The sequence below is a fragment of the Lissotriton helveticus genome, chromosome 3_1 (genome assembly GCF_964261635.1).
Source record: "Lissotriton helveticus chromosome 3_1, aLisHel1.1, whole genome shotgun sequence".
NCBI classification, from domain to species: domain Eukaryota; kingdom Metazoa; phylum Chordata; class Amphibia; order Caudata; family Salamandridae; genus Lissotriton; species Lissotriton helveticus.
Genome location: NC_136061.1, coordinates 1,037,281,548 through 1,037,298,558, shown reverse-complemented (window position 1 = coordinate 1,037,298,558; position 17,011 = coordinate 1,037,281,548). Strand labels below are relative to the sequence as shown.

Below are 17,011 nucleotides of genomic sequence, written 5' to 3'. Positions count from 1 at the left end.
AGAGATTCAGGGGAGGGGGGTTGGAGCAGGGGAAGTAGACTGGTAATGACTATGTTCACCAGACTACTATGAACAATTACAATCTCTGCTTTGGTAAGGTCATTTTGTAGGTCGTGCCTGGGCAGCGCATGCACTGCACTGCCCAGGCTCGTCTTAATGCGAGCCATGTTGTAATGGAGTATGGAATAGGAGCCCACTCTCCGGCCATATTTGTCATTGGCTTGTGTCATTGTCCTTCGTAAATGCTGGCTTCTTATTCGTTAATAGACTTGTTAGTCCCTCCTTAGTACCGCCTTGTCTTCATTTGTACCCTCCCATGAGGACTGGACCTTTTACTGTGTCCTAGCTCGGGAGCTTTTATTAGCATTTCGGACACCTATTTACGTCATTAAGGGTCAGGACACGCACTAGATACCAGCTTCTTTAATGGCAGCCGCTTCCTAACCTACTTTGCATTTATTTTAATTTACGCTCCGTTTCCGCTGCAGGGATACAGAAGTCTGCTAGGACGCTTCCTACTTTGTTCCCCCTCCATAGCAGACCCTTCCCACCTCTCACATGCCCACTCGCCTTCATTTCTTTATTTATTTAATTGCAGTCCCGTGTGCTTCAGATCTCTCCTCTTCTAGGCTGACTCTTCCTCCTCCTCCCCCTGCTTCTTATTTGAATGAGCGCCCCTTTTAACACTCCAGCTCGCTTGTCTTCTTGGCTGCCTCCTCCTTCCCCCTGCTTATTATTGCAGGGAATGTCCCTTTTAACAACAGTCAAGAAGGGCTTGCACACAGCAGCCATCGCTTGTCTCCTTGGGTGCCTCCTCCCAAATTTTTGTATAGCTCTCTACTACCAAGCAGTTTCTTGTTGCTGCAGACAGAAACTAAAACTGAGGAAGGAAGGGGGGTGAAATTTAAGGAGTATAAGCAGAAGAAAAGAGGTGGGTTTTCAAAGCAACCCGGAAGTCCAAATATGAGGGGATGGATCTGATTATCAGAGGGAGAGAATTCCAAAAAAGGGGGACAAGTGTCGAAAACCTAGAGCCGCCCGATTTCTTCTTACGGAATCGGGGGACTAGAAGAAGGGACTGGGTGGAGGACCGAAGAAGTCTAGCAGGAACATATGGGGTGATCTTGGATCTGATGAAGGCAGGGGCAGTGCCAGCTAAAGACATGAAGGTGAGGCAGCCCAGCTTAAAGAGTGAGCGCTCCTTAATAGGGGGCCAATGAAGAGCTTTTAGCAGAGGGGTAGTGTGACTAGATTTGGGGAGCCTAAAAATAAGACGAGCCGCTTGATTTTGGATAAGCTGCAGGCGGCGACATTCGTAGGCAGGGATGCCGACATAAAGGGCATTCCCATAATCTAGGCGGGAAAGGATCATTGCCGATACAACGAGTTTGAGGGCTTCAGCCGAAAAGTAACGTGAGACTTTACGGATGGTTCTAAGGGAAAGGAAGCAGGAAGAAACTACTGAACTTATCTGAGGGCGCAAGGAAAGGTTCTGGCTGACCTTGATACCGAGGGTTCTAACAGAGGCAGAGGGAGAGGTGGGAAGACCAAGGATGGGGGGCCAAAATGCAGAGGACCAAGGGTTGGAGGGACCACCGATAAGAACCAACTCAGTCTTATCGGGGTTCAATTTAAGTTGATTGAGGTTCATCCAATTATAGATGATGGTGAGAGTGGAATGAACCTTGGAAATTGAATCGGGAGAAGAGGAGAGATTGAAAATAAGCTGGAGGTCATCTGCGTAGTTAAACGCCGTGACCTCCATGTCCTGTAAAGCAACAATAAGAGGGTGTATGTAAAGGTTAAACAGAAGAGGGGAGAGGGAGGAACCTTGGGGTACCCCACAGGAGACGGGGCGAATGGGTGCAAGAAAACCTTCCAGTCGAACAGCCTGAGTTCGGCCTGCTAGAAAAGAGGTGAGCCAAGTCAAGGCCGACCCCCGTATGCTGGCACCCCTGACACAGTCGAGAAGGATGGAATGGTCGACCGTGTCAAAGGCCGCGGACAGGTCGAGTAGGACTAAGGCCTGGGGAGAATTAGTGTCTGCACTACGTCGGAGCTCATCAACCACTGCAAGGACCACAGATTCCGTAGAGTGTACGGGAGGGAAACCGGCCTGGTAGTCGGCCAGGAGGTGATGAGCCTCAATATAGGTGGTAAGTGAAGAGTGGATGTGGCTCTCTAGAATTTTACTCAAGAGTGGGAGGAGAGAGATGGGTCGAAAGTTGGAAGAAGCAGTAGGGTCGGCACCGGGTTTTTTTTATGATGGGGATAACCGTGGCTGATTTAAAAGCATCAGGTACAATTCCAGAGGTGATGGAGGTGTTGAGCAGAGTAATAGGGGGAGCTGGGCAACAAGAAAAGATTTCCCTCAAAATATGTGCCGGGCAGACGTCGGCAGGGGAACCAGTTTTAACTTTGCCCAGGAGGGTGTCAAAGACTTCTTCTGAAATCAGCGGGAATTGATCAAAGAAAAAGGAGGAAGGGGCAGGTGAAGGGCAGGAAAACAAAGAGGGTGCAGAAGGGATATTCCGTTTTATAGTGATAATTTTCTCAGTAAAATAACCGTTAAGGGTATTGCAGAGGGATTGGGAAGGAGTAGGTCTTAGCGCAACTCTGTCAGAGGCAGCGAGCTCATGCACAATCGTAAAGATCTCTTTGGATTTGTGTGCTGCCTGATTAATTTTCTGAGAAAAGTACTCTAACTTGGCGGAGAGTATCGCTTTTTTATAGGCCCGAAGAAGAGTCAGATAAGAGATCTTAAGGTCTGGGCAGTATCTGCGACGCCAGTGGCGCTCAGCCTGTCGAAGTGCAAGCTTCTGTTTTTTTAAAGTATTAGTGAACCATCTAATGGCGTCATGTGGGCGACGCTTTCTAATTAGTCTGAGTGGCGCAACTAGATTACAGGCCCCTGAGAGCCAGTTATCAAGAGTTTCTACCTGCCTGTTGGGGGGCGAATCTATCAAGGTAGGGGCAGAGGAAGCTAAGGAATGGCCTAGAACAGCCAGGTCAACCCTATTCCAGTTGCGGGCATATATGTTCTTGGGGAGAGGAGGAGTATTAGTCTCCCTCAAGTGAACCGAAAAGGTAATCAGGAAATGATCGGACCAAGCACAGGGAGATATCGTAGGTGTGGAAATTGACAAGTTGACAGACCAAACTTGGTCAAGGATGTGCCCGTGGATATGGGTAGGGGAAGATATATGGGGAGTGAAGTTAAGGCAATGGAGGGAATCAGAGAAATCTTTGGACATGATGTCCTCGTGTGGATCACCTGGCCAAAAATTGAAGTCACCGAGTAGGAGGACAGCAGAGTTGTTAACCACCAGAGTGGCCAGTAGATCCTGTATGGCTGGGATGAAGTGGGGCATGGGTTGAGGGGGACGATAGAAGAGCACAATAGTAAGAGGGGTCGCAAGATTCGTAGAACGCACCACTAGGAAGTCAGTAGAGAGAATGGGGTGGTGGGTAAAAGATTGGAATTGAAGATTAAAACGTAAGATCAGTGCTACTCCGCCGCCGGTCTTCCCCTCGGGGCAGTCGGCGCGGAGGATATAGTAAGAGTCAGAGAGGGAGGTAAGGATATCGGGTAGGGAGGCGGCCGTATACCAGGTTTCTGTGAGACACAGAATCTCGGGTTTGAAAGTATCGAGAAGGTCAAAGAGCTCCTCCCAGTATGTCCAGCATAAAGGAGCAATCTAGCCTGGTGACATGTGACTTTCAGCCAATCGGCGAGAGTCTCTTCTTTCACATACACTTAAACACACCTAGATCGTTAAGTTTTGCGAATGCTTGTTTTTATTTGATCCCTATATTTCACCTTTTCTCTTCATGTTTCAGAAACAAAAGCATATATTTTTCCTTAAACTCTGCCCTTCGCTTACTTAGTAAACAAAAGTTGTTAATATCTTTTCTGGCAGGCAGCACGCCGGAGGTGATCGGGGTTCCAATGCCTACTGACCTTTCAATAACGCCATCTTGTCAGGACATCTTCCAAATGTATGTTTTAAAACCCAAAACATCAATGAAAGCCATTGTCATTTACAATGCCAATAGCTCAAACTCGTGTCAATACTAGCCCTATTGCATTGCAAATGCTTGTTAAGGTATACAACAGAGACCCAGGTTTGTATATGATGATGGCAGAATCTAGGGCAATGGGTATTGTTGACCATTAATCTTTTCAAATAGTGCTATAAGTAATAATTATATTGATGGATACTGATGTCCGAGTTGGCAAAGCTGAACCCTATTATTTCCATGTAAAGATTAAAAATAAGTTTTTATGGAGCTGCTATTTCTAGCAGTTGCATAGTGGACAGTATTAAACATTTTCAGGGTAACTTATTTATGTCGAGCACTAGAAAGTCACCCGAGTAAATGTTTGTTTATTACTCCATGAGTGATTGTCCATCTCAAGGTTATCTACGAGGACAGAAAAATGAGGGACAGGATGTCCTCACACCACCAGGTGTCGTTTCTCTGATTGCACCGCGTTGGTGAGCAATCTCATGTGCATCATGGCCACATTTAAAGGGAGATGCCCTCTGGGTCTGACTGGGCAGAATGCTCACCATGTTCCTTGTCCTCGGAGTCAGCCAGTGAGGATCGCAGACATAGAACAATGCCTATGGGGTCACTCACAGCTGCCGCAGGAATGGAAACCGCAGCGGGTCATACAGCCACACAAGTGACCTAAAAGGAAACACGTTACAGCAAACAAATGATGGACGGAATGCTGACAATGCAAACGTTCTCCCCCAGTCAAAAGATCTTGGTTAAATCCATCGTTCTTTTGCCCACTACGCCACCCCAGTTTGGACCCAGCCATATGCAAATCAGTCTTGACCCTGTGCCCCATGGGAACAGTCCAGACCGAACTGCCAGGCCAGGTCCTCCCCAGACCGGAAACAAGCATCCTGGGACCGGTTTCAGGGTATGTCACCCTTCTTCAGCCAGGCTAGCTTGAATCCAGTGGCACAGTGAGCAAGGAATCCACGTCAGGGCATACCCATCCCACTTAGGGTGAAAAGTGTTACAGCAAACAAATGATGGACGGAATGCTGACAATGCAAACATTCTCCCCCAGTCAAAAGATCTGTGGTGGCATGGTGAGCAAAATAATGATGGATTTTACCCAGATCTCTTGACTAGGGGTGAATGTTTGATTTGTTCTGCATTCTGTCCATCAATTGTGTGTCTTTTGCTTTCTCGCCCTAAGTGCGCCAGGTATGCCCAGATGTGGGTCCTGTGTTAACGGTGCAACTGGAATCAAGCTATCCTGTCTGATGAGGGGTGAAACCTCGAAGCCAGTCCTAGGATGCTTGTTTCCGGTCCCATGAGGCACAGGGTCAAACCTGATTTGCATATGGCCAGGTCTAAACTGGGGTGGCATGGTGAGCAAAAGAAGGATGGATTTTACCCAGATCTCTTGACTGAGGGTGAATGTTTTGATTTGTTCTGCATTCCTTCCGTCAATTGTGTGTCTTTTGCTAAAATGAAACACAGCTGGGCCTTATCAACATTCAAGCCGCTCCACCAATCGGAGGTACATTCACTGATACAGGGGTGTCTCTCACAGCAGCTGCCAGTCTGTAATCAGCAGCGGAGTCGCACGGCCACATATGTAACCTAAACTAATAGACAGCTGAGTCAAATCAACAATCGGTCACTCCACCAGTCGGAGGGACATTCACTGGCACATAAATAATTCAGTACATACACCAATTACTTTATCATTGGAAGGAAGGAGTGAGCAATGTTATGTTATCCCCAAGGGACGCACGTTGAAGTAGTAAGTGTGTAGTGGGGGAGATGGATGTCTAGCACCATTTACTCTATTCTGATGGTAACAAGGGGGCCACAACGAAGATGGTTGTCATTTCCCTCCTACACAGAGTGTGACTGCAGGGGTTCCTGAGCCCTTCCTGCATGGGGCAGAGTTGACCACACAGTTAGGGTAAGAGGAATGTAAGCTAGTCTCACATCATTTTAATATTTAATGTGTGAGGCACGAGTGCAGTGCCACACCCACAATTTGTGCATGCAAATGTATATGTCTATCCTTTTTCAGTCTATCGTTTTAAACTGTGTGTTTGTTTGGTATGTTCTAGGTACCTAGAAAAGTGTGGGAAGACAAAAGTCAGCCCAACTTAAAAGTGACACTAACAGGGTTGTATGCCACAATATGATGCCGAATGCCACGGACTCTTGTGAGCCAAGAGGCAGAAAAATGTTGATGGACTAAGGTGGGGATGGGATATTGGTTCCCCTAATCTCCACGCTAATTTTTAATACCAAGCACTATCTTTTACAAATTAAAAGGTATTTTTGATCTCTCACATTGGTTTTTATATATTCACATCACATGTTCAATAGTTAGAAGTGCTACCTTTACTATAAAGTGCAGGCCCGCTCTTCATCAAACCTAGTTTTTGAAGATCGAGGGCATTCCTATGATGAAGCCTGACATCTGGTGGTGTGTGAGAACATCTGTCACAATTTTTTGTGTGTCCACAGATAGGCTTGTGATGGACAATCACTCAGAGAAATAAATAATAATTTACGCAGGGAATTTCTAGTGCTTGACATATGTGGTTAGAGGCCAGCTACCCTAAAGACCTCGTCGCCTCCTGCTCCCTACCTTGGTTTACAGCCAGGGTTTCTGTGCTTTGAAGTAACTTATTTATGCTAGAAAATATCTCACCAATTTGTAGTATAGCTGGAAAGGCCTCTGAAGCGAGGAATGAGGTAACTATATGGTGGAAGGGAGGAGATGTTTCTGGAAGATGTAGGATGTTTTGGGATGATGCAGGCTTTAAATATATAAATAATACATCTAATTGGAAAACAAGAGGAAGATGTTGCTTGATATCAGACAGTGATTAAAACACTTCTCAATGTAAGAAGTATGGGCAATGATTTGTTAGATGTGTAACCTGACAAATTGAGGTTGCTAAAATGTGAGTGACTGGTGGATGGAATAAAGTTTAGATGGGAAGGCAGTGGCGAGGAACTATAATACAGGTGAAGAGAGCGAGAATATATAAATATTTTTATATATATATATGTATATAGAATAGGCAAAACTGAAATTAGAAGAGCAGAAAATACGGTTAAAGTATGTTGGGAAGAGTTAAAGAGTAAAAGCATTTGAAAGGGTGCTTTCATACATATAATGTTGCTCAGTAATGTGGAAAACAGATATGAATAAGGAGATAAGTGTTGTAGTAATGCAGTCATTAGGAAGGTGACCATGCAAGGATGTTTGATGGTTTGCTTTTCTCTGTGACCTTGGACTTGTAAGGAGAATTTTCATCCATTCAAACAAAAGTAGCATGTTGTTGACTGTTCCATAATGTCTGAGAACACTGTGGTTACAGTGGTTAACAGAGGACGAGGCATTTGTGTCCTCCACATCACCTTTATAACATTTTGTATGGCACACAAATGGTGAAAATCCTTTAGTTGTTTTCAATTGTACCTCTCTATAGTGGGTCTCTGGTTGAGGATCACCTCTAGAGGGCAGTCCCCAAGGAGGAACCACCCTTCAGGGTGGGGTAGGCATAAGCACGTGGTTCCCTACCCAGAAAGATAAACATTTCTGCCCCCGTGGGGTGGGTGATTGGGGGTTTACACCCAGTCCCACCCCCTCCCTCTAGGATACTAAAAGTCCATTAGCAGTAGGGAAGGTCCTGAAGCAGCCTACCCTAGAATCCGGCTGTGATTGTGGGGTCTAACTCCAGTCTGTTCTCCCCAGTACAGGAAGGAGACAAAAAGTCCACTAGACAGTAGGGATTATATATTTAAAAAAATGCAGTGGAGCTTGGCGTAAAGCCCAACTCTTCTCTCCCCCAAAACAGCCTCAACAGACTTTCTTCCCCTCCCTCGTAAGGGTGGATTTGGGATCTTACTCCCAATCTGCCCTCACCGGTGTGGTGCAAAAAACCCTCTAGCTACTAAGGAATGTATATATTTTTTAGATAGGGTAGGTCTGGTCCATCCTGGCATTGAACCCTGCGCACACCTCATAATGGCCCCAATAGCTTTCTAACCTGTCCTCTTGCACCCCCGTCCCCCACCCACATCTATGGAATGATTGAGGTTTTACCGCCAATCTGCCCACCCAGGGGGAATGAAAGACCACCAGGCTACCAGGGGTACAAGGGGCAGAGTGCAGGACCATCTTTACATTAATCCCCACACTCTGGCATTAAACAGTATTTATGCCCCCCTGGGTGGGGCGGTTTAATGGTGGATTTTACCCCCACAGTGCCAGCCCATATGTCAAACCTATGCCCAAAGAAATTCCAATTTCCTGTCATTTGCCATGAAGAATGGCGGCAGTATTTGGGCTCTGCGTCAGCTGACAGCCGGGAACCCTACCAACCTTAAACATTTCTGAAAACCTAGAGACCGAGGGGGATTCAGGTGGTGTGCCTTGCATGGATCTCTGCAGGTTTTCTTACCCAAAGTGTAAGTCAAAAACTGTTTTTTTTTCATATTTTTGTGACAGAAACAACTAGCTAATGGACATAGTCTTACCGGCCTTGAGTCCCACACTTCCTTCGATATAAATGCTGCATCTCATGTGTGGGTGGACCTAATGCACATCATTGGAAAGGACGAACTATGACCATGTGAAGACATTTTTGATACCACATTCACTTTACATGATCCACGTGTTGACCAGTTCCTGACAGGACAATAGGCATATCCACACAAATAGGGGATTTGGATCAGTGTAAGAATACTGGGTGGTAGGAATGTTGTAATTTTGTTGCTCCCTGCAGATTCCGGAACTTGACCTCCCAGAAATGTGATGACAGTGTGTGATTTTAGCAAAAGTCTGATGTTTACAGTACATTCTGGGTGTGAAAATGTAGTGGGATTTTAGGCAAATCACACCATCTTGGGGGTCTAGTTTTCAGAAATATGTGGGTTTGATAGGGTTCCCTTGGTGGGTGGCGAACCCAGGTCCAAATCCCACAGCTATCCACATCACCAATGTGGGTTAAATTGCAAGATGAAAACTTGATTAACTTTTCTGCCCTGGGCGATCATTCCAGCCTCACACGTAGGGTACCATTTTTTTCAGGAATACTGGGTGGTAGAAATTTTGTGGATTGGGATCATTCTTATTAAGAGGATAGGCCACCCCATACAAATGGCATGCCATTTGTATCGGGAGAAGTGTGAGAACATAGTATAGTGGACCATTTGTTATTATCATTTGACATTTTCTCCATTTAAGGCTTCCAAATGTAACCTAGTATGCAAAAAAGAGTTCACTTTGCAAAATGACCCCTGATTCACATGACTTTATGGGTAACCCACAATTGAGATGTATACAAATAGCCACTATTCCTAAACTCAGTAATTTTGGAAATATTTCAAAAATACCTAGGTTTCTTTGATACCCATTTTTCATTCATTAGATTTTACAGTATGAATTGATGCATGGTAAGTGCACACTGAAAAATCATTACAACCTGCAGTTTAGTTGTTGTCTCTGGGAACTGTATGTTTTTAGACTAAAATCAGTATACATCCCTGAGACCTTCAAGGCTTAAAGTTACATATGAAAATTTTACCTATTTCTATTTAATCCTACTTATTTTCATTCATTTATTATTTCGGCGATTCGCTCATTTGGGAAAATCATGAGTGATATACACAAATGGCTAATTGCCGAATTCCAATTCTTTCTACTTTTCCGAAATGTAAAGATTTCTGGTTTCACACCTGTTTCTGACACAAATTGCACCTAAGAAGAACCCACACAAATAGTCACATCGACTACCACAAAATGTTCGGAAGGTGATCTTAGCACAGCAAACCTTTTGTTGCTGCTTCCATTTTTAGAAACAAACTACACAAACCATGTCTAGTTCAACATACTGAGAATACAAGGAAATACATTTTTGGCCAGGATAGCTTTTGTGGAATAAAATCATGAAGGTTCAAGCACAAAGTGCTCCAAACATCAAACAAAAAAAGAGTGGTCAGTTGGGTGAAGGGGTGATGGTTAAACCCTCCACACTCAAGGGGATAAATAACATGCCAAGACTACATCCGCGAAGGCCTTCAACCTCTGTGTTTTGTCATGGTAAATAGCTTGTCTACAGTATAACTTGCTACCACCGGTGCACTTTTTTTGGGCATTCTGCAATGAAGCTGAGACATTGGGGTGAAATATTATCCTCCTCCTTAAAACACCTTGTGTTGTCAACAAAGCTGTGTTTTCAACACTTGAAACCATACATTTCAAATGATGTCTTAATGTTTATTCTTTCTTGAGATGGCTTTCACCATTAAGTTGCGCAGTGAATGTGAATTGTCGTCAGATTTAAAGAGACAAAGTTTACCTAAATTGTAGTATTTGGAGGAATTAAAAAAGCAAACGTTTTTTCCCTTTAATTGGTATCTATTTAAAAAGATCTAATTTTGTTGAATTTGCAATTGGGAATAAATTGTAGAGATCGCAATATTGTTTTATATGGCTAATTGCAACTATCAAACTGTGTTTGAACTGGCACGTTAGTAAGTTTGGGAAAACATGGTCTGTTAATCACAATTGAAATTATTCATCCTCACAAGATGGTCATTGTTAGTTATGAATAGTACTGCCTCTTTGCATTGACTTATGAGTAGAAATGACAAATAAGTATGACAATATCTTTGTAGGCGCAGTGCTTGTAAAGTGCACTTGTAAAAATAGAACACACCAGCACCGAAGAAAGACATGTAAGAAGCTGCATGTTAATTAAAGTTCTTATTGATTTAATGTGGGTTATTTGAGCTATTCACTATGTCAGCAGCGCATCCTGTTTTTTTGGTGTAGTATGACTTGCATTTGATTTATTTTTCTCTTCCAGAACAATAAACCTTTGTACTCATTTGAGGACAATGCTGACTATGTGTATGATGTCATGTGGTCTCCAACCCACCCTGCCCTTTTTGCCTGTGTGGATGGAGTGGGAAGACTTGATCTGTGGAATCTTAACAACGACACTGAGGTGAGACATGGTAACGGTGGATGTTCCAAACTGTGACAAGTAGAATTATAGGGGGAATGTTCCTCAGAGAAACATCCATTCAGTCAAAATGGCAGCATTTACTTTATGTATAAATGTCATTCATACCTGTCAGTTCACCTTAGAGACTGCTTTTCAGAACCCAGCATATCTGACTTTGTACATTTTTCCGCTTAAACGTGTCTACATTCTGGTCTGTACCAGTGCTTTTCAATGATGTGTTGTGCCACACAATCTATGCACTGTAGGCATTATAACCCTGTCATTCAAATTCAGCTCTGAATCGATCATTGAATCAGTCGGTATGTTTTGATTCATATTTAATAGCTGGTTTCATCGGAATGTCTTCTTCGCTGGTCAGTTGTATAGTAGGAGACATTTCTGCAGCTCACATTCATTTCTTGTCAAAACCAGATGTACAGTGAAGTTTTATTTTGAATATGTGAAGTCTCAGCTCATCTGAACATGGGTTGGATAGCCACAGAGTAGAAGTTAGTCTCAGAAGCTCTTGTTTGCAAAAGGACTGGGGAGTGTAAGTTCTCACATGCAAAATCGATCCCTCTTGTTCAAACTCTATGAAAAATTCATATAAAAATATTGTAAAATATATGTGTGGACTTTTCATTTGGGATACTTTTTTACCTATTCGAAAATACGCTAGCCTCAGGAAGAAGAGCTCAGAGCACTATAAAAACATTCTTGAGGCTCTTGTGTCTAAAGATTCGGATCAGTGTACAAGCCCCTTCCGTAACACTCCTTGGTTAGTCATTTTTGATACTATTTACCCTCATTGTTTTTTGTTATTCCTCCCTGTGATTTGTGGAACATTTAACACTTATTTGTTTTGAATCAAAAGTTCTCCCACGGATCTGTTGATTCAGCACCACCATGATTTTGCACCTAAATGTGATTTTGCTCTCAATGAAGATACCCCCATGTTGTTTATTTTGCACTTGAAAGTCATTTTACACATAAAAGGCAGGTTTAAACCATGTTTAAAACACAGTTTTAGAACTAGGTCTATTTACAGAATCTAAAAACCAGTGTTTGTTGCGGGCCCAATCACTCAATGCACCAACTAGAAGTATAGAAACAGAAGCTTACTAAACTTAACTGTTGAAAGCATCCCTACACACGGCTGCATGTCTGGTTTCAGGAGCAGATCGGGTTGACCGCGTCACTCCTAGCTTGACATGCCTAAGTTGGCTACCCTTTGATGGGAGAGCATGTTAATTGTTGCCTGCGTAGTTCACAATATCATCTATATTGACCAACTGCTCCGCCTTGCAAAAACGGAATCTCTGTTGTGGCTTTCGGAAGCTGTGGAGTACTGACACCTTACTAGAAATCCCAGCCTTCAAGATTAAGCCTACAGTACACCATTTTCAGCATGTGTGCATAGAATTTGAACCTTGATCCCCCTGAAATTCAGACTCCAGCTTCTCTACCTGTCATCAAACGAACGCCTTGTGAAACTAACTGTAATTTTAGCATATTGATTTATTTGACTGAAGTTGTGGGGCTCAGAAAATTCTTTTTGCCTTTAGATATGGTGCTGCAGTTAGATGATCGTCCCTATTGAGAAAGTAATTGGTAGGGTGATCTTTTCTGTCTGCATCATAGCTGCCTAAATGTGAACTGCTTGTATATAGTCTATTTATGACTATATGACTTTATCCCTATAACATGAATCTATAGAGCAGCTCTTTAATACCTACCTGAATATCCTTGCAGAGTGAGCTGTGAATTGCTCTCATCTCTTAGTACCTGTTTTATTACTAGCTTGTTAACTTGATCTTGAACTTTCTACCATTCAATTACTCTCTTTTTTTATATTAAAATAAATAATAATATTTCATTCATTGCCATAATTGCAGAAACCAAAATACATTAGAGAGAGTGAGAGTTTGAGTGTGTGCGTCTGTCTGTCTGTCTCACCAGCAAAGAAGGCCAACTTATCTTCAGTTCCTCTATGGAGATCTCCAGAAACCTAAAAGCAATGAAGCTGTTGCAACATTGTATTGTCTATTGGTTCTGCAGGATAATTTTACTAATTACCAACTTGGTAGCTATGCCCCATGTACTTTGTGAGCTTTATGTTGTTTTAAACAACATGCGGCTGCAAGATAGGTCTATCCTGGGAGTCCATTACAGATACAGAGATGTGAATGTTGCAAGACCTTTTCCCAATGTAATCCAGTATTGGATCTTTCATAGATTCACATGCTTGAATCATTCCCCATCGTCGAAGTGGAAGTCCCACGGTACAATAGAAAAGCAGTATGTAGTTGTGAGATAGGCTATAATGGCACTAGAAAGTTAGTTTAATAGCCTATCCATGTCCGTTTTGGGGGGAAAAACGTGAACTATGACCAATCAGGTGACAGCACCCTCTCTAGAACCTTCCCAACTGAGACTGTTTTCCTCAGATTTTCTACCGCACATCATAGAAGGAAGTCTCCCTGGCTCTGCTCAGTTTTTTTATTCCCTTCAGCTGTTTCAAACTTCAGCATGTCTGATTCTTCTAAAAAAGGACTCTTTAGATCCTGCAAATCTGGGGGAAGAAGAGATTGGATGTGGACGACCAGCGTAGAGAATTCCTCTATTGGCTTCATCCTTATCATTCTGTGAATAGACCAGGGTCTTGTTTGAGAGTTGCATGGTCATGCTGTTACAGTTGACAAATGCAATAGATTAATAATTCAACAGTATTGTCAGATCTGCAGGGACTGCTCAAAGCAAGCTAAGATATCATTGAGTGTCGAAGCAACACAACATTTGTGTGACAAACCCAGGGTTTATAAAGCTCCAGTGAAGGTGTCTATGTTTGTAGCAAAAGGTTGAATGTGTGGCCTCATGATCTTAATGTTACTTGGGTATGGGCGACTTTAGGTGTAGTGTTAAAGGGTTATGATCTCTAAATGTACTTGGTTGTACTATACACTTTCCAAGCTTCCTCGGGAGACTATTTGTCACTAAAATATGATCAGTAATACTGCTATAATCCTTTGCTTTTCAGACATGGTTTTGACTTTATATAAGTGCCAATATGAAAGTAGCTTAATCAATTTTCATTTTATTCTCAGTTTGTTCCAGTAAGAAATGAGCAGATGCCAGACTTAGTTGAGAGAATTAGCTGTTCTATCGAATTTGATTATTTAGTATTGAAATAACCAGCCAGCACAATTGAGACATTTCTGCTGCCAAAATGTAAATCAATCACATTTTCTAGTAATAAAGTGCCAAACTTGACCAAATTAGCTGTTTGAATTTGAGACGTTGTCATTATAAAAATGTATTGAACAGTCAGTTATTCTTTTTTCTAAAAGTTACATTCAAAATTGTATATTAGTAGAACATGTGGCAACCTGACTTACTGCAGTTTAAGTCAAGAGCTGCCCATATGCCTGAATTCTACGGATCAGCATAAACAATAAAAGATACTTAACCATCCAAAAAGAATGGTTCAGTGACCAATGTCATTAGGTGAGGCTTAATAAGTGTAGGCAAATCATTGTAACACACTTTTGAGCAAAGGCCTGGGATGTCCCAAAATAGCTTAATATTGTGGCCATGTTCCAAATAATCCACAAGTTCCATGGATTGATTGGAATAAATAGAATTTATAAAAGTTATGAAACCCTGCCTCAGAAGTGGCAACCTTCCAATCATCGTCCTCAAGACTCAACAACAGGAAGAACTGATTCATTGATGGATCCTGCTGGGGTTAAACAGGGAGAACTGATTCATTAATGGGAGCCTGGCGGGTTGAATAACATTACAAATGTGTCTTTGAATCTGATGCTTTCCTAAATACCCGCTATCTAATAATGGCTGTGTGCTTTATAGGTCTGTGGAATGTTCCCAGCAGAATTAGATTTATTACACTTGAATATTTGGTATGTTAGCAAAGTGATCAAGCAGGTGTCAAGTTAACTAGGAATATCTGAGAGTACTAACCACACAGTCTTCACTTTCCAGTTTCCTTATATTTGAAAATACAGCCCACTCTTCTTACCATCCTTGTGTTCTGATGGGCGATTATTTTGCCCAGGACCCATTTTCATGAAAATTGAACTAATGGACCACTTTAAGATGCTGCTCAAAGCTTCAACTTTGTGTTCTAGGATAAAGGTTGAACATTTTTTAACACCATAACCAACAAACTGGCCAGTAGAGGTAAATGTAATGTACAGGATCTATCCTTGCCCACATTTAGGTGTTCTTCATAGGTGAAGAACACCTAAATGTGTTCTTCACTTATGAATATTTCAACAGTCACCTGACGTTGCCTCAAGGTTGATTTTGCACTTAAATACGACTTTACAATAATATGAATTTTACAACTAAATTGCTGATGATTCACCGTGGGGAAATTGGCACCATGCGATTTTGTTTAGTAATTTATTTTGCCTCTTAAATGTTGTTTATGATTAACAAAAAAAAAGTATTTCTATGCTCCTAAGGATAATAATGCACCTAAATGTAATTTTCTCCTAAGTTGGATAACACAATCAAGCTTAATATGCACGTTGGATGATTTTATACCGTAATGTGATTTGTGCTTGTAAAGGTTTTCCACAGTCATGGTGATCTTACACCAAGGGTGATTTTGTATTTCAGTGCGTTGTCAACCAATTGAAATGACACACCAATGCACACCCTTCGCACCTACTATGACAAAGTGCTACTGTATTTTTTCTTTTTTCCTTGTACTATGTGCATATAGTGGCTGTCATAATGCTTAATCTAGCTAATACTACATATATTTGATGTTTTTCACAAGATCTTACAATGAATGCCAAGGCAAAAACAAAGAGAGCCTCCTTATCAGATCATACTCCAGGGTACACGTAACAATACGTCCGAGATCCTATTCTCCACTGACCCATCCAGAACTAACCTCAAATGCTATAAATACTGAGCTTTGATGTCCAACACAGAAATCTTTTATTATTTCAGGCTAAACTCCATAGAGATTTAAAAATGTAAAGAATTACCTACCCTTTTAAGGACATGCATGCTCTCCTGGACTCTTGCACTATAATTATTCTTCTGAAATTCACAGTCTACAAGAATTTTATTTGTGGATGAACCTACTCTCCAAGGTTACCATAAACAAAAATGTGAGTTACACATTACCATGTATGAAAATGGGAAGGTCCTGATACAATCCCCCGAAATAAATCTCTAGATCTTTACTGCTTTGTTTGATACCCTGAAGGCCCTAAGAGGGCTTTACCATAACAAGGAACATTACCACTGATCCCATTCCTACCATCTCTGCTGACTACAACACCACTAACTTAACCTTCTCCATTCCTTCCATCTACCCATTATGACAACATAAACCAAGGTATTTGGGACAATAACCTGGAAAAAAATTCTCGAAAAGCTACACAGACTGAACTATGGTAAAGAAACAAACACCCAGCCCTCCTATTATCCACCACCACCCAATACCACCTCCTTCTATCAGCCAACCTCCTGCTCCAGTCCAGTCACACCAAAGCAATAACCTAAATACTGACTATCCTTAGAAGGACTTACACATGTATGTGCCACTCACCTCATATCTAATTACAAACACTTACTACTCCACTCCCCAAAATTAACTGCTCGACATCAACTTGAAGCTGATTGCATGTATGTGTTGGCACAGTTTGCATACTCCACTGTCCGTCTCTCTTGCTTGACGAAATAAAATATTGGACACAGAAGTAGGAGGCTCAGAAATAGGATGGTTGAACACGCCTTGGAACAACTAGTCTGTTCATATTTGTGTAGTGCCTTCCTGTGTCTGCATGTCTTTGGAAATTACAGGCAGACCTATTGGCTTGCCAGTGGTTGTTCAGTTCTAGTGCTGGCTTCAAGGTATTATTACAGATTGTGCAAGTAATCTGTAACAAAAAGTCCAGACATGAAAGAATTACCCATTGTCCATACAAAAAAAACTGGTATTGTATTGGAAATAC

The 17,011-nt window shown here is 42.1% G+C and overlaps 1 protein-coding gene across 4 annotated transcripts in view; it reads left to right on the top strand.

The window, feature by feature from the left end:
* The window catches only part of DYNC1I2 (dynein cytoplasmic 1 intermediate chain 2), a 459,267-nt gene that overhangs the window by 417,996 nt on the left and 24,260 nt on the right, over window positions 1-17,011 (top strand). For all 4 annotated transcript variants that reach the window (XM_078681574.1, XM_078681573.1, XM_078681572.1 and 1 more), the window contains one exon: window positions 10,878-11,018. In XM_078681574.1, coding sequence (XP_078537700.1) covers window positions 10,878-11,018 — 141 coding nt within the window. The remainder of the gene's footprint in view (window positions 1-10,877; window positions 11,019-17,011) is intronic.